Source organism: Mugil cephalus, chromosome 19, assembly GCF_022458985.1.
Source record: "Mugil cephalus isolate CIBA_MC_2020 chromosome 19, CIBA_Mcephalus_1.1, whole genome shotgun sequence".
Taxonomy (NCBI): domain Eukaryota; kingdom Metazoa; phylum Chordata; class Actinopteri; order Mugiliformes; family Mugilidae; genus Mugil; species Mugil cephalus.
The window spans coordinates 10,572,850-10,594,424 of record NC_061788.1 but is presented as its reverse complement, the minus strand read 5'-3'; the positions used below and the strand labels follow the sequence as shown (position 1 = coordinate 10,594,424).

At 42.9% G+C, this 21,575-nt stretch overlaps 2 protein-coding genes across 2 annotated transcripts; one reads left to right on the top strand and one right to left on the bottom strand.

Moving 5' to 3' along the window:
• Window positions 1-1,784: 1,784 nt before the first annotated feature.
• Window positions 1,785-3,281, bottom strand: LOC124996259 (rhodopsin). Its single transcript, XM_047569088.1, has one exon. It carries the CDS (start codon window positions 3,245-3,247, stop codon window positions 2,165-2,167), a length of 1,083 nt encoding a protein of 360 aa, XP_047425044.1. The 5' UTR covers window positions 3,248-3,281; the 3' UTR covers window positions 1,785-2,164.
• Window positions 3,282-4,561: 1,280 nt separating this feature from the next.
• zdhhc8a (zinc finger DHHC-type palmitoyltransferase 8a) lies at window positions 4,562-15,324 on the top strand. The gene is made up of 10 exons (XM_047569087.1): window positions 4,562-5,016; window positions 10,476-10,597; window positions 10,699-10,856; window positions 11,244-11,416; window positions 11,513-11,615; window positions 11,701-11,792; window positions 11,879-12,008; window positions 12,118-12,232; window positions 13,406-13,518; window positions 13,619-15,324. Exons 1-10 carry the CDS (start codon window positions 4,913-4,915, stop codon window positions 14,852-14,854), a joined length of 2,346 nt encoding a protein of 781 aa, XP_047425043.1. The 5' UTR covers window positions 4,562-4,912; the 3' UTR covers window positions 14,855-15,324.
• Window positions 15,325-21,575: the final 6,251 nt, after the last annotated feature.

The window sequence follows — 21,575 nt, the reverse complement described above, 5'->3', positions numbered from 1 at the left end:
TTTGTGTGTGAGAATTTTTTGAAAACACAATGCAAATTATCTGTGAACTAGACAGTCTAGGTTCTTTTTCTGGTTCAGGAACATCTTTGTTTATAATCAGCAGACAGGGACATGAAATTGCTCCGTTCTGATAATGTGTTTATATAATTATCTTTAATTCAAACAGCACTCATGGTTTCATAGCGTCATCACCCACAAGGCAGTAATTACTAAAGGTCTGCAATTAGCTGCTCTCTCTGGTACATGGTTATATTTCATCTTTAGCCTTGTGGAAAATAAAATAAGTCTGACCTGATGGAGAGATTAGTTATTGTCGTTGACATGGTGCACATTTACCAATTAAAAAACTAAACAAACCTATGTTTAGCAGGTACCACCCTTTTCATTTCAGAGTGTCATCTACACATTTTAAATAATCGCATTATTATCCCACTCACAAAAAAATGTTCATATAAACAATGTATTAAAGAAGAACCTTAAATAGTTGCATAATTGTTGCTTTAAGCTAAGTTTAATTTGGGTTTGTCGGTTGAAAATCTACAGTGTGAGTAGCAACATGTCTGTGTATACGATTTGTTTCCCTTTATTAAATATAAGGTTTAATTTCTTAGTTGGAAAGTCAAAGACTGAATTACTGAGAATCAGATAAGATGGAAAGCAACAGAGCAGAGCAAAGTACCAAGTATCAGCATTGTTACTGCGTGTATGACACTGCAGTCTACAAACATCGCCCCCCTTCCACACCACCCCATCCTCTCTCATATTCAATGTACAAAATGACAAAGGTTATATCACAATATTAATATAAAGTGCAAATTGCACCTCAAATCAGTGGCACCCCAGCACAAACATAAATAGACACGGGATTATGTCCAACTCTCCACATCCTGTCAGTAGCAAATATGCCTCCATCTCCTCTAACAGGAGCTTTGCTTTATCACTGTTTTTTATAAAGACATTGAATGGTTTCCATTTCCCTTCATATGCACCCATTCTATCTTTTAAGATATAATTTATTCTCTCTCTTGACATGCACTGTGCCATACACTTAATCCAAGCTCCTAATTTTTTCCAGTTCAGAGATATCAGGCGCTTTGTCTGTAATAGGGCAAAGTTGATAAACATGTGTTCTCTAGTTCTCAGATTTAGAGCTTAGATATATACCTAACAAAATCATACTGGGATCTAGTGGAAGGTTTATTTACAGCATTTTTCTTATGTTATCCGTCACCTCCCTCCAGAATGTTCTAATCGCATCACATTCAATATATATAATGTATAAATGTTCCTTTCGCTCAGTTGGACTTAAAACATATATACATATATCCCATGTATTGTTGTTGTATCTATGAACTTTAACTGGAGTTAAGTAGGTTTGCATTAACCAGTTTGATTGTTTGAGATATCTGCATTTAAATCTTCCCTAATAATTTTTTTGCAGTGTAAAAGTCTTCAGAGCCTCTCCTTTACAAAGGTCTGAAATTTTGCTTAGCCCATTTTTTGCCCACATTTGGAGCCTTGGGCTTTTCTTCCTCGACTTCACCATCTTCCCATGGTTAAAATAAATTGTGCATTTTAAATTGGTTGTAGTTACGCATATGAGTGTAATTGTGCTTTGTCTTTCCGTGTTAGCTCCGTGATGAACTGTCTCCATTTCCTGCGACCCTCTACACAACAAGTGGTTTCAGATGATGGATGGACTCTCACCAGTAGCTTTTGACAGACTTCAAAACATTACTGGGAAGATGAAACTGACTACTTCACATTTAATTTTCAGTCCTTGAATCATTCAGTCAGGAGGTCCTGAAGATCTCACAAATGTTTAGTGGCAAATCCACTAAAAGCCTTCAGAATATTTATTTAAGGGTGGCAGCTTTAATGAAGACCTTACCTTTAGAGAGTATGTAAGACCACTTGGATGAGTGTCAAAACATTTTCAAGAACCCCTTCAGGTCCTGGCCCTTGTTTCAGCTTTGTTTTTTGTTTTTTTGGGGTATTACATGACTGAGAATCTTCACATACAACAACAGAAGAACTCAACACAGCTCATACAAATAAACACCGGAACAGCAATGCGTTAGGCAGCAGGAGACGTCTTGGGATCAGCTGACAACTTGACAAGAAGAACAAAATCGGTCAGAGGCTGGATGTGAAGTTTGCATTTCTATCTTTTGCACGAGCAGGAAAGTTTTTTCACTCCGTGCAGGAATATGTACGGGATGATGCTGGTGTAGGAGGCCGCGACATAGCTGGCCACCTCGACTACTATCGGCGAAGTCTGGACGTTGCTGGTGATGCGGAGGAGCAAATGTGTCACCCAGCAGACCACGACCACGCTGGCTACGGCCACCACGCTCTTGGCTGCCCTCACCTGAGTGCCTGAGTTGGGACTGGGCTTGGACGGCATCTTGGAAGGATTTGGTTGAGCTCCGGCTTGGCAGTCTGCGTCCTCGTTGAGGGGAGAGTTGTGAGGCTCTTGACTCGGATGCGAAGAAGCAGGCAGACCTGCGTAAACGTGGGAATCTTTGACTTCTTTGGAGCTGTCTGGAACAGGAACGGCGCTGGCTGGTTTGCTGCTCTCTTTAACCGCCTCCTGTGGTGGATCGGGGTTGCCGTGACCCCGTATGCGGCGCTGGTTTTGGAGGAGGGTGATGACGATCTGGACGCTGGCGAACACAATCCCAGCGACAGGGAAAGCGTTGGCCACGGTCAGGTAGATGATCTCGTAGGTTTGCCTGGCCACCGCATTTGGGAAGGAGTCTATGCAGTCTTCGTCGCTCCCGTTTGTGCCCTCCACGCTGACGAAGAAAAAGTGCGGGATGCTGAAGACCATAGCCACCGTCCAGCTCCCGGCCAGCAGGCAGCCCACAAGGCGCAGGCTGTCCAGCTTCACCGGTGCACCTCCACGTTTCAGGGAACCCACCAGCTTCTGGTACCAGTAGGCGCAGATGAAGAGGGTGGTGAAGATGCTGCTGGTTTCGGAGAGGTCGGCGCAAAAACGGAACACGCCGCAGTAGGTTTCTCCCAGGAACCAGCGTCCGGCGAAGTCTGCGATGGTGTCGGGCAGGTCCACCAGGCAGTTGGTGATGAGGTTGGAGACAGCCAGGTTGATGAAGAGGACCTCGTTTGTGCGGAGGCCAGACTTCTGCCCGGGCAGGGAGCATATGGCAAGCCAGTTGTTCCCCAGGATCCCTGCGATGAACATGAGCGCTCTGATGATGGATTCAATCAACTCGTCTGCATCCATGGTTTCCAAAGATCAGGCGACAGATCAAAGAAGTTGTGCTGCAGTCTCACTGGAGCTCTGAAGGGACGCTTTGGTCGTTTGGCATTTATACAGAAGTAGAAGAAGCCCAACCCAGTCACACCGTGGAGACTTTCTTCATGTAATCCCTCTGAGATGGAGCTGGATTTTTCTTTCCATTCATCTTTCCATTAACGCCAGACATTTAGATTGTGTGAAGAGCTGCTGAAAGATTGTAATACAATGATCGGGCATAACATTATGTCCACCTTCCTAATATTGTGTATTGTGCCTCCAAAACTGCTCTGAATCATCCAAGAGTGGATATGGGCCTTCTGAAATTGTCCTGTGATGTCTGGTAAAAGAATGAAACTTGATCAGTTTGGGATTTAGTGAATTTGGAGGCCAGATCAACACCTTGTGCTGATCTTCATGTGTTTTTTAGTTGTTCCTAAACTGTTTTTGAGTCATTGCTATAGGGTGGGGATGCCTGGTCTGGTGTAGGTGGTACACGTCTAAGTAACATCCACATGAATGCCAGCATTATATTTAGAATATGAACAAAGACTAACTTTTATTATGTTTCTGAAGCTTCTGTCTAAATTCAGCCAAACCTGAAGTCACTTTTCATTCGTAAACGGTGGCACATCAGCAGGTAGAAGCATTATTAACGATAATGAACAGGTCATGTCCTCATTCTCCTCTTCTAAATTCTGTTTCTCACTATTTTGTCTGCAGTTGAACATTTTAATATCTTAATTAAAAATCTGCAAATGTCTTTTAGAAGTTATATTGCTTGTAAAATGTGTTTTTCTTTATCTCATGTATTTAAATGTCTATTTCTTGGAGGATAGAAAAACCCACAGTCATCATTTATTTCAGTAATAATAAAATGTCTGATATTGCTGTGAATTTTAATTGCTTTGATTTTCCCTCCCACTTCAAACTACTCGAAACGCACAGGAAACCAAAGAATACGGAAAAAAAAAAAACAAACAAAAAAAAACTTGAAAATGTGTGATTTCCAAGGACTTTTAAGGTGGTCTAGGGTTAGGGTTAGGGTTAGCTCCAAAGACAAAGCAAATGTCATCTAGGAATTTTCCACAACCTCACAGCCCAAAAGTTATCAGTATTAAAAGCCTGGGAATTAATTTATACATATAAAAAGTAGGTTCAAAATCAAATATTTCACGATAGGCTATAGTTATTGTATATTGGAGCCGGTTTAAGAGCTCACACTAAGATGCGCAATGGTGGTGATTGTTGACAATTGTGCAAGGACTCGGAAATGCATCTTAACCCTGATTTAAAGAAGAAGCTGCTGATCAGATGACAGCCGTGGTCTGAGTGTAGTGGTGCTTCACGTCATTCATGAGTAAAAGCACCACCTTTGGGACAGACGAGAGAAAGGCGGCATCTGTGCGCTGCTGCCTGACGAGACGAGACGAGATGCAGGAGTGCGCAGCGGTGCCTGCGGGGCTTTTTATTTCTTTTGGGCTTTTGAAGAAACGCTTCTCTTCCTACGATTTATTATGTTTTTTCGGCGGTCTGTGATTCGCGAGGCTCCCCGTCCGACGCGCGCACACGCGAGGAAGCACTTTGGCGGCGCGTTTTTTGCCGTCGCTTTGGTATTTGGTATGAGACGCGGATGAGCGTGGAGAGGACAGGATGCCCGCCAGCGGCGCAGACTCCCTGAAGCCCAGCGCCTTTATCCCAGTGTGCACGGCCGCCTGCCTCCTAGTCGGCTCTACCTCCCTGTTCTTCGTCTTCACGTAAGTGCGAGCAAGTGGTGGGAAGAAAAAAAAAAGCTGGTGTTTGGAAAAGCCCTCCGCCGGTCCATTCACTCACTTTAAAATATGTCATAAATTCAACTCTGGTCGCCTTTCAATCAAATACTCACCCTAGGTTTATTCTATTTTTTTAATTGTTAGTTTAAATCCTGCTTCATTCTGCCTTAAAGCAGCACAATCTCACTCTTATGTCAGACCCACCAGGGGCGGCCAACACCTGACCTGGTTGGCAGACAGTGAGGTGCTGGCCTGGGTGCCTGCCCGGGTGCACCCGGAGGACTCAGAGTAAGCACAGTTTAGGGGGATAAACCATCCACAACTGGCATGTACCAACGTGTCACTATGACCCACATGTGCCATATATTTACTTTAAGGGAAATGAAACGCACACGGCGTGGAGAGGCTTCAGAAACCCACTGCCTGCGTTTGATCACACATCCTGACTGAAATTCTTGTCCTAGAGCAGCATTTGTTGGAAGCGTCGGAGAAGTTAATTTTAGCCCTCTTGTCTCTTGACCTATTTGGGAGGAAAGCAAGAGATAGTAAGAAGTTGAAAAGTCAAAATTAAACGGAATATCCCATAATACCCGGATAATCCAATTTAGCTGGAGACTAAAGGTTTGTGTCATTTATTTATATAAAGAAACAAGCGCGCTGCTGTTGAAAGACCCCGATTCTAATGTGAAAAACTCTTCGTGTCTGCTATCGATTCACCGAAGGAGGGCTCCCACCTCATCAGCTCAGTGCCAGCCCGCTGACCCTTGACCTCTGTAGCCATATCTGCCCTAGTTTCTCCTGTATTTTCCGGCCGTGCACCGTTTCCACTGGAATCTGACACCAGATTGGAGGTATGGGATTAGGGTGGCATGTGATCCCCCCCATCTGGGAAATCTGAGGCTGGAATCTTTGAGTTCACAATCAGCTGTTTGTAGATATCCGTTTGCTCTTAACGCCCACGGATCTTAAGTTTTTTTCTTATTCCCTTTAATTTTCTCAAAAAACAAGTTTCTCTAAAAGGAATCGTTCGTCGGATAGATGAGGCTGTGATATGTATATATATATATATTATTTTGTTGTGCTTTCATTGTGAAAAATGACATGCTCTGGAATAATTTTAATGCATGTGGAGGCCTCTCTGTGTGAGGATACCAAAGTATGTCACTGTGGCAGTTTGACAGGTGTCTAATCACTGCAGGCCTGAGACTTATGGGACACACAGAGGCAGGTTTATTGGCCAGAAAAAGGTTCAGAATCTCTGGTGAACTCCCCCTAAGCCCAGTGAGAGGCAGAAGAAGAAGAAGCAAAAAAAAAAAAATCAATCACCCACTGACATGATAGATTGAAAAGAGACTACTTAATTGGGATTGCGGTGCTAAACCAGCAAAACTGGGATGGCTCAAGTAGAGTGAACGAACGACTGGTTCCTTATGGGATGAGGACTGCATTTGAGCTGACCTTTTTCACATAAACACTTCAAAATGAACCCTGCGCATAAAATCTTTTGTCCACTTGCGTCTCCGTGTGTCCCAGTGTATCGATCTTTGGATAAAGCCTCACAGCCCGGCTCATACGAGCGTCCTAAACATTCCTCTTTCTCTTTTATTTGCTCCTGCTGCCATTCATATCAGACCTATCTTGCATATTTCTCCAGCTGGAGTCACTTCCTTCCTCGCAATGCAGGGATGGTGACGAGCCGTGCTCTGTTCAGCCCCTGCTTGGAGTCGCGGGGACGTTGTATGTTATCAACCATAACATCATTGTGACCTTTCCCTTGGATTCTGTGAGTCATGGAGATGTACAGTATAGTAGTTAAGAAATGCCAGGGCCTTCATCCTTACAATACTATGCTATCTGCTGAAAGTGTTCATCTTTATTCTTTTAACCTTTAATCTAACGAGTTAATATAAAAATCCTTTGAACATCTAAGCCCCGTAGGCATGTCGTATATATAAAGCCCCTTTCTTCCGGTAATTGTCATGCAATTATGAGTTTCAGCAGCTCTGTACGGCGTTAGTAGTGCAAGCGCCCATGCTTCAACTCCCACTGACTGGAGTTGAAGAGGTACCTTTGGATCCGCGGAGGCTTTTCTGTTGTTGTTTTCCTTTCTCTGATAATATTCATCAGCTGCTGGTATCCTGTTTTTGTTCCTCTGACCGTGAACTTCTGTTTGGGTCAGAGCTTATAGCCTGATGCATTGTTTGACTCGGGCAAGTCGAAGATCACAGACACGAGAAAGAGCAGGAAAAAAAATCCCCTTGTTAATTGTGCTATGTCCTGCTCTGCAGAGATGGAGAAAATGTTGATTGCACTGAGCAAACTGCAGCTCAGTATATGCTAAAATCCTGCACACATACTGTGTATTGTATGGCGGTTAAAGTTGTAATACGTATGCATGCTAAAGCTAATATTTACATAAAATATCAAGCACTCAGTAATCACAATGCATCGTATTATGTCTAAATGTGGCTACTGTTAGCCTCCGTTAGCTGATGGTCATTGCAGACCAAGTTACGTGGTAGCAGCAAAACCTTTGAGGGAGTCATTGTTCCTGATTAACTGAGTTACACCAGGGGTCTTCAACGTTTTTCAGGCCAAGGACCCCAAAACTGGTGAAGAGATTAAGTAGTGACCGCCCTACCTACTATATGTGTTCTATATTAAACTCAGCCTAGTGCTATTTATAATTATACATTATTATTATCATTCTGCATTCAAAATTAAGCTATTCAAATAATACACAGGTTTAAACATTCATTTTTTTATTTCTATTTTTTGTATAAGCGACAAAGCTATTTAGCTTCAGTAGCTGGCTGATGATAGTGAGCTGCACTGTTAGCTTCTCTTCTGCTAATATTGCAGCGCTGGGATTTCCCCTTAGGACAGAGTCACAGTGTAATATGCAGCCTCGTGATTGGCTCAGCAGTGATTGGAGCGGGGCCTACTGTGTACAGAAAGCTTCAATTTATGATAATGCGTATGGGGGGGGGGGGGGAGTATTAATATAATATACAAAAAAACTAATCAACCAAAGATTGCGACCCCCTGCAGTACCTCCACCAACCCCCTAGGGGTCACGGACCCCCCGTTGAAGACCTATGTGTTAAACTATCAGAGGATGTGTTTGCATTGAAAAGAAAAAATTTAAATAATACTCAAATATCTAACCTTAAATGGCCTTTTTGTCCACATTAAAATTAAAAGTCAACATTGTGAGCACATGGACTGTGTGGGAATTTCTGAGTTGACCCTTTTATCTGAAATCTGACATTTGTGTAACCGTGACGGTATCTTTACAAAAGGGGTCCTGGCTCCCGTCAGCGCTGAGCTTGACCGATGTCTGCCGTGCCACTGACCCACTGCGGGGATGAGGGGCGGCGTGCAGATTGCAGAGCCGCTTACTGCTCTGTGTGATTTAATAGAGCTCTGCCCGGGCCGATTCATTAGGTGGGGCTTGTCTCTCCACGCTGCAGTGTAATGAACTGTCTCTATCCGCGGTCCAGATGGTCTCAGGCCAATGGCGGAGGCCCACGGTCCGCGCACAGGCATCCACGCCGTAATCTGCTCCACTTTTCTCTATTTTAAGACAGAATAAGTGAAATAATAAACGTTCGGCTTGTGATAATAATTTTGACAATAAAGGAGTATTAATAATAAAGATTGCATTATTTTGCTAATCCCCCTTTTAGTGGGCTTTAGTTTAGCTTTTAAACATCTTTTATAATAATAATTTACCCGTTTGAGTTACACGATTTAATGTAACTGTGACGGTGTAAGCACGTGTCAAACACGAGCGCACTTAGTGAGAAAAACTTGAACGCAAATCCTCAAGAGCGGGAAGGATGTTCTGAAGGTGGGATCATTTTATACTCCTTAATCTTTTTGCGACGCACTGTCACATTTTAAGATTATCATAATTTCCTCGTGCTCACATTGTTCAGATCTGCAGAGAAACGTCCCACTTTTCTGCACTTATCAGCCGAACAAGGGCCGCGGCTGGAATGAAGGGGAGCGTTCTGCAGCTATGTTCTTGGAATCAGATGGATTATCTCATGGTATAGATTCTGTATCATATGGCAGCGCGCTATGTCGTGTATGGTTAACCTTGACTGCACACTGACTTCTTAGCATCCAATGTGAGGAATCCACAATGCAGTGTAGTCTACTGGCTGAAATGGTCTGTAATCCAGAGGTCATAATCCAGGGATTACTGGGTTTGCAGCTGGCACAGCATCAGCGTGCGTTCCTCTGGGGTGAAAGACCCCCTCCCCCCATCGACTAAAACCAGCCGAGGGGTTTGGGGATTGGAGCTGCACTGGGATGAAGTCCATAAATGAAGAAGAAAAAAAAGTGTTTTTACCTTCAGACTTTGAGTTTAATCCCTCACGTACTGTGTTTTAGACTTGTTCGTGAGGTCGTATCCGTGCAGAACACATTTCCTGGTCACGTAGCCTGATATTTTAGTATTTGTCTCTACTTAAAGCGACACAGTAAAATCCCTTTACAATATATAGGTTAAATACAGTAAGTGATGTTCAATCAAACACTGTTAGAATTAATCCAGTGGATCTTTTCTCTCTGTCTCTGTCTACCACTGTAACCTGATTAAACTGCTCCACCCACTAATCTCACATAGCACAGACGTATAATAACTCACCCGTTTGGTATAATTCAGCATGTCCACACACGTACTTGAAGTTGATAGTTGCTGGAAGTCATAGTTTTTTTTTTTTTTATCTTTTCTATTTTATACGAAGAGAAAAGGATCAATATTATCAATATTATAATAAAAAGAAATAGATGCACACTAGTTTTTAGGCGCTCTTAGAGTTTATATAAAGTCCAACTTGACATATATTTATTAAAAAGATGGCTATTTGCCAACCTGCTATTATACATAAACCTGACCATTCTTTAATGTGACGGCCTGACAGATTGAAGCCAAACCTGAGGCTCTGCGTAACGTCTCAAATTGGGTTTCTCATATGTCCGGAGCGTTCACATTTTCTGTGCTTTACTTTGTTATAAATTAAATTTCTTTGGGACATTTTGCAGAGGAAATGATGTGTGGCACAGATGCTAAGGCATCTTGCCTCCACTGCTGCAGGATCCTGGAAGATTCTGACAGAAGAAACCCCCCTCCCCTTCATCCCATTTAATCCCTTGTTGTGGGCCCCCTGGTAAACACGCTCTTACACATGCTTATCTTTCACTGTAAACAATTACCTCTGGAATCCACTTCTCCAATCAGAACAAATGGGATGAAGATGATCCCTTGAAATCTTTGGGGTGGAGGTGACTTGTGTTAACCTCAGCCTCCGAGGGACGGATACGTGCGAGGCTCAGAAACCGTCTGTTTACATCAGCTGTGAATGAACACAAGCATGGGGAGTATATATATGTTCATGTTGTTTTTTTTCTCCAATGTTTGTGTGTGCACACAGATGCCCGTGGCTGGCTGTGACCATCTGCCCTGCTGTGCCGCCATGCTGTGCCGTCCTTTTCCTTTTTGTGCTGGCCAACTTCACCATGGCAACCTTCATGGATGCCGGTGTGCTCCCGATGGGTTAGTAGTCTAAACGATGTTGTGCTCACAGCAGTAGATTTGACGATTGTAATGATATTTTACATACTGTATTTTATTGTATTTTTATTTATATTTTTCAGCCGGCGAGGATGAAGACAAGGACGACGAGTTCCGCGCTCCGCTGTACAAGAACGTGGACGTGAGGGGCGTCCAGGTGCGCATGAAGTGGTGCGCGTCGTGCCACTTTTACAGGCCTCCGCGCTGCTCCCACTGCAGCGTCTGTGACCACTGCGTGGAGGTGAGAAGTCAGAAAAACTTCACGAGCAGGAGAGTCAAAGTAAAATAAATGCGTTGGGGAATTTCAGCGGAGTGATGATTAAATTGGAAGCCAGAACTGACGGATCAAAGCGGAAAATATGTAGTGAGTGTAGCCGTGTATGTGGAGAAAATCGATATAAAGGGGATTTCTGCAGGGTGGACAATGGAGAGACGGTGAATGAGGGATAGAGAGAAAGAGAGAGATCTCATTTATCAGGTTAATCCTTTTCTCAGATCCTTTGTCGGGAGAAACACAATTTGAAAAGGGGCTCAGAACAAACTGTTTTTAGAGAGCGGTGGATATTCCACAAGTTACCGACAAATACCTGGTTATATACTAATGTGTTTTCCACTATTTCTTTCCCAGGACTTTGACCATCACTGTCCCTGGGTGAACAACTGCATCGGGAGGCGAAACTACCGCTACTTCTTTCTGTTTCTGCTGTCGCTGACGTTTCACATGATCGCCGTCTTCGCGTTTGGCCTCATATACGTCCTGCACCACATGGACGAGTTATGGAAGCTGCACTGCACTGTCACGTATCCTTTACAGAAAAAAATCACTCAAGTGCATCTGTCTATTCGCATGTGTGAACGCTCTGGTTTATACAAAGCTTTCCTTATCAGTGCTTCCAGTCTGGTAGTGATCAGCATATCCGGGCTGTTTCTTATCCCCGTCCTGGGTCTCACCGGATTCCACTTGTATCTGGTATCCAGAGGACGCACCACCAATGAACAAGTCAGTTTTCTGATTATCCAACCACCGTCAAGAGGTGCAATCGATAAAAATATATGTTGAAACGCGTCTCTTCATGCTCCCAAAGGTGACGGGGAAGTTTCAAGGGGGAGTCAATCCTTTTACTCGAGGTTGCTGTAACAACCTGGAATATCTGGTGTGCAGTCCTATGTCTCCAAAGTAAGACGCACTTCATATTCCTGCTTCGTCTCCAGTGTTGTTGGGGATAACTGTTGGCTGACACTTTCCTGTCTCTCTTTCACCAGGTACACAGAAAGACCCCGCAAGAAAACGGTCGTCCACGTCGAGCCTCCGTTCCTCAGGCCCGAGGTTGACAGACAGATGCAAGTGAAAGCCAGGGACAACGGGATAGAGATTCATGATCTGCAAAATAAAGTATATCTATAAAAACACTTCTCACGCGTCGCGCAAAGGATATCGACCTCGCCCGTCAAGGGATGTGAAATATCTCTCATGTCTTCTTTTTTTCTTGTCCCCCTATCAGCGAAACTCAGCCGGAGCTGTCGAGTTGTCAGACATCAAACAGGCGAGAACTCCACCGCCGCTGCCTCCCAAACCAGGACATGGCCTCCTGAAAAGTCAAGTGGATGCAATGGATGGTACAGTAGAATGACACACGCCTATATTCTAAGATAACGAGACAGAAAACTGCAGCACTACTGCCACGGCCTTCTATTACAGGAATATTTTCATCCCTTACATGCATCAAATGCGTATTAATGACCAGATAAGAGGAGCTGTTTAAGTAGTCTTGTTATGAAACTAATGTATTTATGTGGTAAAGAGTGAATTAGCTTTTTTAAAAAATATTTGTTTCTTTTAACCTCCTGAGACCTGAGATGTTTTATTCGCTTTGTTTTTCATTTCTCCAAGGAATTTGGGATCAGTAGGACCTAAGATGTATAAAAATCAAGCATAATCTTTGAACAGGAAGTAGTAGTTATTGAAAAAAATAATGTCCTCATATGTGGACACTGGGATTATTTAATTTTTTTTTATAATAAAGTCACCCATTGTGTGACAAACCATAAAGACAGAACAATGACGTCCCAACGTCCTCAAAGGAGTATTTGCTAATTAGCGACGTTGTAGCTCGTTGCTATTGATAAAATTTGTTCAATTTGTGCATCATGTCGAACTTAAGAAACGCTAATAAGAATAAATAAATACGTTTCAACCGTAAAATTCAATGATGTTTTCTACCTCGTCCACTTCTGTCCTGTGATCGCCTGTAGAATGAATCCGCTATCATGTTTTTTACACACTAGTGTATCGACCTGAGCATACACTAATGAAGACAATTGGTTTAAATGAAGCAGAATCAGCTGCGATAAAACCTGACCCCATATGAGGATGGGGGGTAAAGATTTGCTTCTCATGTACAAAATAGTGGGTTTTAGACACTCTATGAAAATTAGAATGACTATGGAAATCAGAAATTGTTGTTTCATGGGATTTCATGAGAGAGTAAAAATAGATCAGCCACAACATTATGACCGATGAAGTGAATCACCTAAAGGACCCACTAACAACATCTAGTTACCAGACACCACAGGACACCCTCAGAAGACCCATGTCCATTCTCTGATGAGTCAGAACTGTTTTGGAGGCACACAATATTAGGAATTCATAATGTTATGACTGGCTGGTGTATATTTCTCACCATATCCTTTAAGTGTATAATTCAAATTGTCACCATAGGATGTGTTTCCAGATTATTTCTGTTTATCTGTTGCTGCCTACAATTTCTCACAATTTGGCAAATTTTTCAGATGTGGATCATCACACCAAAACCATCATTCCTGTTTCCATTCCCACCGTGCCACAGCTACGGCCAGTCCTAGAGGCCATATCCAGAGGTTCATCGCCCATTCCTCCAGAGCAGGTAACCATCTCAGTTAAATGTGTGATCCTCAACATACAAGTCCTGCTTCTGATCAGCGTCTGACAGAGAATGCTGTCTGCTTTTGTGCCGTGTTGTGTAGTTGCTTAAGGCGTCAGAGCAGCAAGGGCTCAACAAAAGTCCCGACTTCCGGCATCAGTCAAGAGAAAGCCCTGGGAGAGGAGGCCCGTCTGTCCATCCTCACTTCCAGACCAGCTCGCTGCAGCTCAACTCCCGCTCGCTCACCTTGAAACACAGCGGTCGCCAAGGCAACAAATCCCAGCTGCCTGCCATGTACGCCGATGGTTTGGGTTCGTCCAGCCTGCTGGCCAATCACAGCAGTAGCAGCAACAGCAGCCTCACCTATGATCACCTCGTCAACCCTGCCGACCCTCAGTTCATGGCTCAGAGAGGGGCCCCTCCGGTCAGCTACCTCCCTCACTTCATGGCCCTGGGCACAGATGGGACAGCAGTGCAGCGGCCGCCTCCTCACACCTACAGCCCTGTGTTCATGGGCGTGACCCGGCAGTCTCCTCAGCCTCGAGAATCCTCACCTTCTTTGCAGGGCCTCACCTCAAGGGATCCCTCGCCTTCGTTCCAAGGCTTCATTCAAAGAGACTCATCTCCTTCTTTTCAAGGGCTGATGCCGAGAGACCTCGCGTCCCACAGCGTGGCGTCGCGAGACATTCCCCCTCCAGGCGTGGTGCTGCGAGACAGCCTTCGAGACAGCCTGAGGGATCTTGTTGCACAGGACGTGACGCTGCCGAAGTCTGCCGCCGCGCGCTACGACAACTTCTCCAAAACCATCATGGCTTCCCTTCACGAGAGACGGGAGCTGGAGGACAGGGAGAGGATGCTCCGTCTTCAAGCCAGGTCCCAGGCGCTCTACGGCCCAGACATGGGGATCTACGACATCCCCAGCAGGAGGAGTCTACCTCCTGAGAGCATTCGACCTCCGGGCTCCCGCGGACCAACTCCCCCAGCCTACGGCTCCAGGGAGTTCCTCATGAGTACAGGCATTATAGGTTACGGCATGAGGACCTCGCCCCTCTCCAGCTCCTCTACGTCGTCGCTGACTCGTGGTCCGAAGACCTCCAGCTCTCCTCTGCAGAGCAGCAGCAGCAGCAGCCTTCAAAGCAAGGGCAGGTCATCGTCCCCGGCCTACTGCCCTCCTGAGAGGCAGACACAAGCCCTCCCTTCTTCTACATCCACCCTACCTCGTCTATCCTCCTCCGCCACTTCCACCCCTCCGTACACGTCATACGCCACCACAAAACGTTCCTCTCTCCCATTCTCCTCCGAGGGGAAGGACTCTGTCACGCTGGGAGCCCTGAAATAAATAAAAAAAAATCTGTGTTTCTGGTGGTGTGAATGAATCATCTATGCAGTGTTAGCCTCAGTCCTCACGGCGCTGTAATCTTTTGTAAATAGGAGGCCATTTGGGACTTTCCTGCGTGGGAAAGTGTCTCTGTGGGAAAAAAAAAAAATCCAAATATACAGCAATGTATAAACTCCATTATTTATGCAAGGTCGTGGAAGTTTGAACAAATTAAAAAAAAAAAGTCAATCAAATCTCAGGATAGCCGTGCCTCCTCTCACAGACAGAGGGAGCTCTAATAAGCTCAGTCAAAGCAGAAGAGCTATGTAAAGAACAAAGATTAACTTATTCTCTGTTTGTTTGTGTTTTTATATTGCTTTTGTGAAACGGCGTGATACCACATCATCTAATTTATCTCCTGTCGAGAATAAACCCTCGTTTAATAGAATTTTGTAGTTGTTTATATGAATAAACTTATTTTGTAATTTCCACTTATGTCTTTTTTTTTTTTTTTTTTACATTATTGTGTGATATAAACAATTCACCTCCACATGGGGGGGCTAAAAGGACATAATGAAAACAAGGCAGCGGCAGGAAAATTGCATTATAATGTTGACTATCAATCTTGCGTGAAAGATCTCGCACCAGATCATAATCTTTATGGAGACGGAGCTGAATCCACACCAGCGTGCTTATTCATTGTCTTCTAAAGCTGCCTCGTTACATAAATGCGTACATTTATACAGCTGTGGTGGCAATACAGCAGGAAACAATTGAATTATTATGTAAAAGAGAGTTAAGACAGTGTAGTTAAATGCTTTTCAGGCTGTGCAATGCATTGAATTTGCACAGGGCGCCCTCTAGCGTGCGCTTTTATAGGGTGGCGTTGTGTCTGTGGAGCAGCCAGATCCAGCAGATGATGCTGTTGTGTGTAAAATGCCTGAAACCACCATGATGTCAAAGTCAGACGTTCAATGAAAAGCCCTATATTCCATGAGGACTTCATTAAAATTAAGATAAAATGGACATATAAGAGGAAAAAATATAATCATGAGTTTTTTTATATAGTTCACAAGGGTCAAATAAGGAATCTAGTGACTGTCTGTTCCCCCGTCCTTCAGTTTGAGAACGGGCTCGTGAATCTTTCAAGCCTTTGTGACAAAAATATTTCTAACAATTCCAACTTTTACTACCCCCTGGCCCCAATAGAGAACAACGCATTTTTGTTTAGATAATAAATTGCCAGGCCTGACACTTTGAGGGCAAGTTCTCACATGAGTTATTGCTGCACTTGACCTTATAGAAGACAGAAGGGCAGATATGATGGTAATGCTCGAAAAGGCATGACTGATTTAAACCGTAGGGGGGGAATTTACGGCAGGTGGCAGATCTTTCGCGGGACCTGTAAATTTCAGCGGGGTGCAAAAAAAAAATAAAAAATCAGGTCTCTTGTGCTGGCTCAGTGAAAGACCAGACAACAACAAAAGATGTGAAGCATGTTCCAAATAAAAAAAAAGAGAGAGAGAGAGAGAAAAAGGAGGAAGAGTGAGAAGCCTCTCTGTTTGGGTGCCAGAGAGCAACAAGTAAAATGTTGTTCAATAGCAATCAAAGCAGCTGTTCTTGCCAAAAAATGTCGAACAAACAGAGATTGCATTACACGGTCTTTTCACAATTGAAGCTATTGTAAAGAAATTCAGGGTGAAATTCAGAGGACAATGAAGAGGACGACATCGATGCAGCGTTTGAATCCAGGAGGAACATGAAGAGGCTGCCGTTAAAATGACATCTTCTCATAAAATGAACAAGAGCTCGACAAGCTTGTTTGGTCGTTATTTTATTGATCCATTTTTCTGCAGAACTGATGTGTTTGTGTGGGCATTTACACCGATCAGCCACAGCATTAAAACCGCTGACGGGAGAAGTAAATAACACTGACCATCTTGTGACAATACTTGTGTTCTGCTTTGGAACTTTTAGACCTGTCATTCATGTGTATCACTCAAAAACAACTCAAAAAAACGTGTTGGCCTGGCCTCCAAATTCACTAGATCCCAAATTGGGATGATCTGTAGAGACCCCTCCCCTCAACCCAAAGCCCCCCACTAACATAACATTCTGTAGCCAGACACCCCAGGACAGCCTCAAAAGGCCCATGTCCATTCTCTGATGAGTCACAACTGTTTGGGAGGCACAAGGGAGACCTACACAATATTGGGAAGGTGGTCATAATCTTATGCCTGATCGGTGTAGACCCCAATGCAGTGGTAGAGTGGAGACTTAATTCCAGTCCTTAGCAGCATGTCAACCCCCCTTGGTCATCCTATATCTTCCTGTCTGTCTCCATTAATATCTGTGCAAAAAGGGCAGATTCCTGGTTATAGAAGTTACCACTTACCAGTTTTTGGTCAAAACTATTTCCTATAAAGAGCCTCCCGTTGCCTTTTATTATAAGACCTTAACCTCTAACGCCTGGTCGTCTGTGCCAAAATACTTGAATCTGTGTAACTGGAACCTGTTGTACACAAACGTGGGCACTTACACTGCCATCTAGTGGCGCCAGAAGAGGAAAAACCTCAAAGAAAAACATCACGATGGCGGCGAAAACATCAGAAAAAGGGCCACATCCGACCATATGGAAGAGTAATCTACGGTTGAGTGAGTTCTGATTTTAAACTCAGAATTCTGAGAAAAAAGTCAGAATTCTGACTTCAATCTCAGAATTCTGACTTTAATCTCAGAATTATTTTTTCTCAGAATTCTGACTTTTGTGTTTAAAGTCAGAATTCTGACTTTCATCTCAGAATTCTGACTTTAATCTCAGAATTATTTTTTCTCAGAATTCTGACTTTTGTGTTTAAAGTCAGAATTCTGACTTTCATCTCAGAATTCTGACTTTAATCTCAGAATTCTTTTTTCTCAGAATTCTGAATTCTGACTTTAATCTCAGAATTCTGACTTTTGTGTTTAAAATCAGAATTCTGAGAAAAAAGTCAGAACTCACTTTTTTTTCTCACAGTTGCCCTAATCCTCTCCCGATGACCAAATCGTATCCAAGGTTAAAAAAAAAATAAAAAATAAAAAATAATCTAATACAATTTCATCATTTGATTGTTGTTAAGTTATTACTCAATAATAGCAATAGTATGTTTAATATGGCAAATTGTACAGAAGCTTGAAACGGCAATGATCTGCTATGGCGCTAAACTTGAGGTCCACATATGTGGACGGTGGGACTTGTAAACATGGTTTTTAAAGATTTTGTTAGAAAACATTAGTTTACAGCAGTATACCATGAAATTGCATGTGTGATAACATTGATTGTTATTTTATATTTCTCATTATATCATGAAAAATCTTACCTCAATGTTTGCATAAAAATGTAACTTTTGGGAAGATCGTGTTAGAAACATTAGTTCCTACTAGTTTGCAAGAGTATAAACTGTAATTGCATGTGATTTTACATCTGTTTTTATTCAATTTTGATTTCACGAAAAATTTTGCAAATAATGTAAATATATAGTTTGGGAAGATTCTCTTTAGCAAACATTAGCTTATAGTAGTTTACAACGGTATAACTTGACATTGGAGGTTTAAGTGAAACTGTTGGTTCCCCTTAAAATTAATGGTGCCAACTAAAAATACACAAATAAATTACACACAACGGTACCTGTAAACCTTAAACATACCTTAAATGTGCTAAATTCAGAAAGCACTGACGAGTTTCCCTTTGGTTGAAATATACATACAATGACAAGAAAATGAAGAAAAGATTCACATCGCAATCCCATTATAATTAAAAAATAATACAGAGCAGTAAAAAACAAACAGTAGCTAAAAAGCATCCCACTTTATATCGTAGAAATGGCTCTATTTTGGGATAGACGTGGAGATCCTCCCATGTTTCTCTTCCTCGCTCTCGTGTTGTTTTGCTGTCATGCTCGCACATCCCCGTTTCTGTAGCTGGAGGTGAAATAGTAATGACTGTAATGACGAGGCTGCTGTGCAAAGAGGGATTGCAGGTCGTTGAGTTAGAGGAGTGGATCAAAAGTATTCACTGCAGACTGTGGTGTCTGAGGAGCCCTCCATCTTACATCATGCTATTTTTACAATGTGTCTCAGAGCAAAGCATAGTCTTAGAAGAGACTGGTGTCTTCACACTCTGCATTTGTCTCTGTTATATCTTCAAGAACAGGCCTTAAACCGCTCTCATAAATATTAACTTGAAAATATGAGCCCACATTAAAGTGTTTAAGCTGAATTAGGGAGGGATTTACGTTGAAGGGTCCATACATAAACTACTTGGAAAGAGTTATTTGTCATTATTTGACAATGAGGAAATCGTTTCCAAATCCATAATCCTCGCTCTGTGTCGAGAAGCAAATCAAGCGGGGGAAGAGAATTTAAAGGAAAAATATCCACTTATGCACACAGTGAGCGATGTGCGACTGGAATGGCACCAGGAATGGATTTCATTGTGTCAAATATGGACATGGATTTTAGGGAAATTGATGTAGACAACAAGTCAGAATAGTTTCAGTCTGATTTTTGTGTGCGTCATCGTGGAGTTAAAGTATTTGGCCGCATAAAGATAAATCGTTCTGGCTATTTGATCTGAGCTTATGAGTAATAATAAAAATAGTAACTTAATAGCAGTGATTAGTGTTCAGTTGTCCAATTGTATTCAGTCTCTCTGCCTCTGGATCACACACTCTTCTTGTTGCCATGGTTCTTCTTACAACGGAGATGCGTTGCGCTTTGGAAAAACGAAGCAAATAACCGCAAAGCTTTGTTTGAGGAACACGCACTTGTGATAACCTCTTGACATTCGAGTAAAATCAAAGCCTAAAGTCAAGTAAATCTTTTATGATACTTGTTTGAGATGCTGCAGGCCGACCCACATTTGCGCCGCCGATTTTCTCCGTAGCTGTGGGTGTACCTCTCTCGGTCTCTTTTTCTTCAGCTCATTGATATGCTTGATCATCAGAGGCATTGCTGAACTGGCTGATTGTCATTTTCAGCTGCAGCGCCACTGATGCATTTCATTTCCTCTTCAGGCTCTCTGTTGGTGTGATTAAGCACTTGGCTGCGGTGACACTTGACAAGGAGGATTTGGATTACCCTGACTTGTTTCCCCCTATCAGGGGGGCATATTCTATAATATTTACATCGCTTTAGAATATGGGAAGGAATGTATTGTGGTGCTATTTAGGGCTGAGTACTTTTCTGTACGGGTGATCCTGACTGGCAGTTTTTGCCGCTCCTATAGGCTGCCAACGGGGCGCAGCAGTAACTCAACATATAAGTCAGGTGCTGTCATTTATACCCCGAACGCAGAGTCTCAGTTTGATGGGATTCGTCTAGAAGCAACACAGATTTTTCCAGTTTTATTAACTGTGAATTACAGCAGCTTGTCTGAACTTAACCCTAAACATGTAGATCCTCTTCAAACATACAAAAATGAAAGGTGACCTTTCTCTTCTGAAGCTGATTTGGTGACCTTTTCTGATATTTCCAGTGTTATTATGCCCTCTGTGTGGCAGCGCCATGTGGAATATGAGCGGCATTCAACACCGCTGGCACCGATTTCCATTTTCTTTTTCTTTTTTCTTTTTTACAAACTCTTCATAGATGTTTTGTCTCGGCATTAAAATGAATTAGCCTCAGCTGCACATGCCAGCCTGAGCGGAGTAGAGGTGGGCAGTGCGGGGGTTTAATTAGGACAAAAATCTGCAATCTGACTGTGCCTCTGTGTTGCCACAGGAAAAGGATGTGAAAGGCCCTGCTGAGCACCAAAGACTGTGTGGGCATTTCGTTTGCAGTTAATACATCACCCAAACATACCGTAATGTAATCCCAGTTTGTGTGCATATAATGGGCAGCAATAATTACATTCATCCCTGTCATGGTGGAAACAATTTACTATCCATTTACTGAAAGAGCTTCAATGAAATACTTATACCTGCACTTTAGACTGAGCTGCAAAAGCGTTTCTGTTTCCCCCCACAATGAGGATTATTTCTTGGTATTAACGAAGACAAAAAGGGTCGTGGGAATTTGCGTGTGAAGGATTTCAGGTTAGGAAACGGGTGCAGGAGTGAAATAAAAAGGACACCATTTCGTGGTTTAATAAGATTGCATGAAAACTGTAGAAGAACAAGAAGTCCTTCATTTAAAAGCAAACACACAGTTGGGGTCCTTGGTGGAATAAACACAACACACAGGATAGCTGCTGCTGCTCTGGATTTCTCTTTGCTGTCATTTTATTAGGTAGTAAACAGATGGTAAACACGCGCGAGTGCTGTGAAATGTCAGTGAGTGTGGTTTGAGCATGATAACATTCAAAAACTGCCCATGATGTTGCGGATATAGTATGACATACACAACATTCACCTTAAAGCAGAGAGCCTCTTCTGAGGTTAGCGAGGAAAATATTGCAGTTTTTATTCCTCTGTTCAAAGATCAATGGAGGAGTAGTTATTCATGAATAAATTGCGATGGTTAGACCTTTGTATTTTGTTACAAAAGACTGTCAAGAAAAAATGTTTTAACCTTGAAGGGTTTAACTCTTTCAGGATCTTCCTCTCACACTGTAAAGAGAACTAGCAGGTTGTTAAGGTTTTAGCCTGTGGGCTTCCAATGCTGCCATGTGTAGAATTTAAAATGTTCTCATTTGCGAGTGTGCACTGGTGGAATTACAAGACACAGCGGTTCACCACATGCCTACATCTATCTGATCTGTATA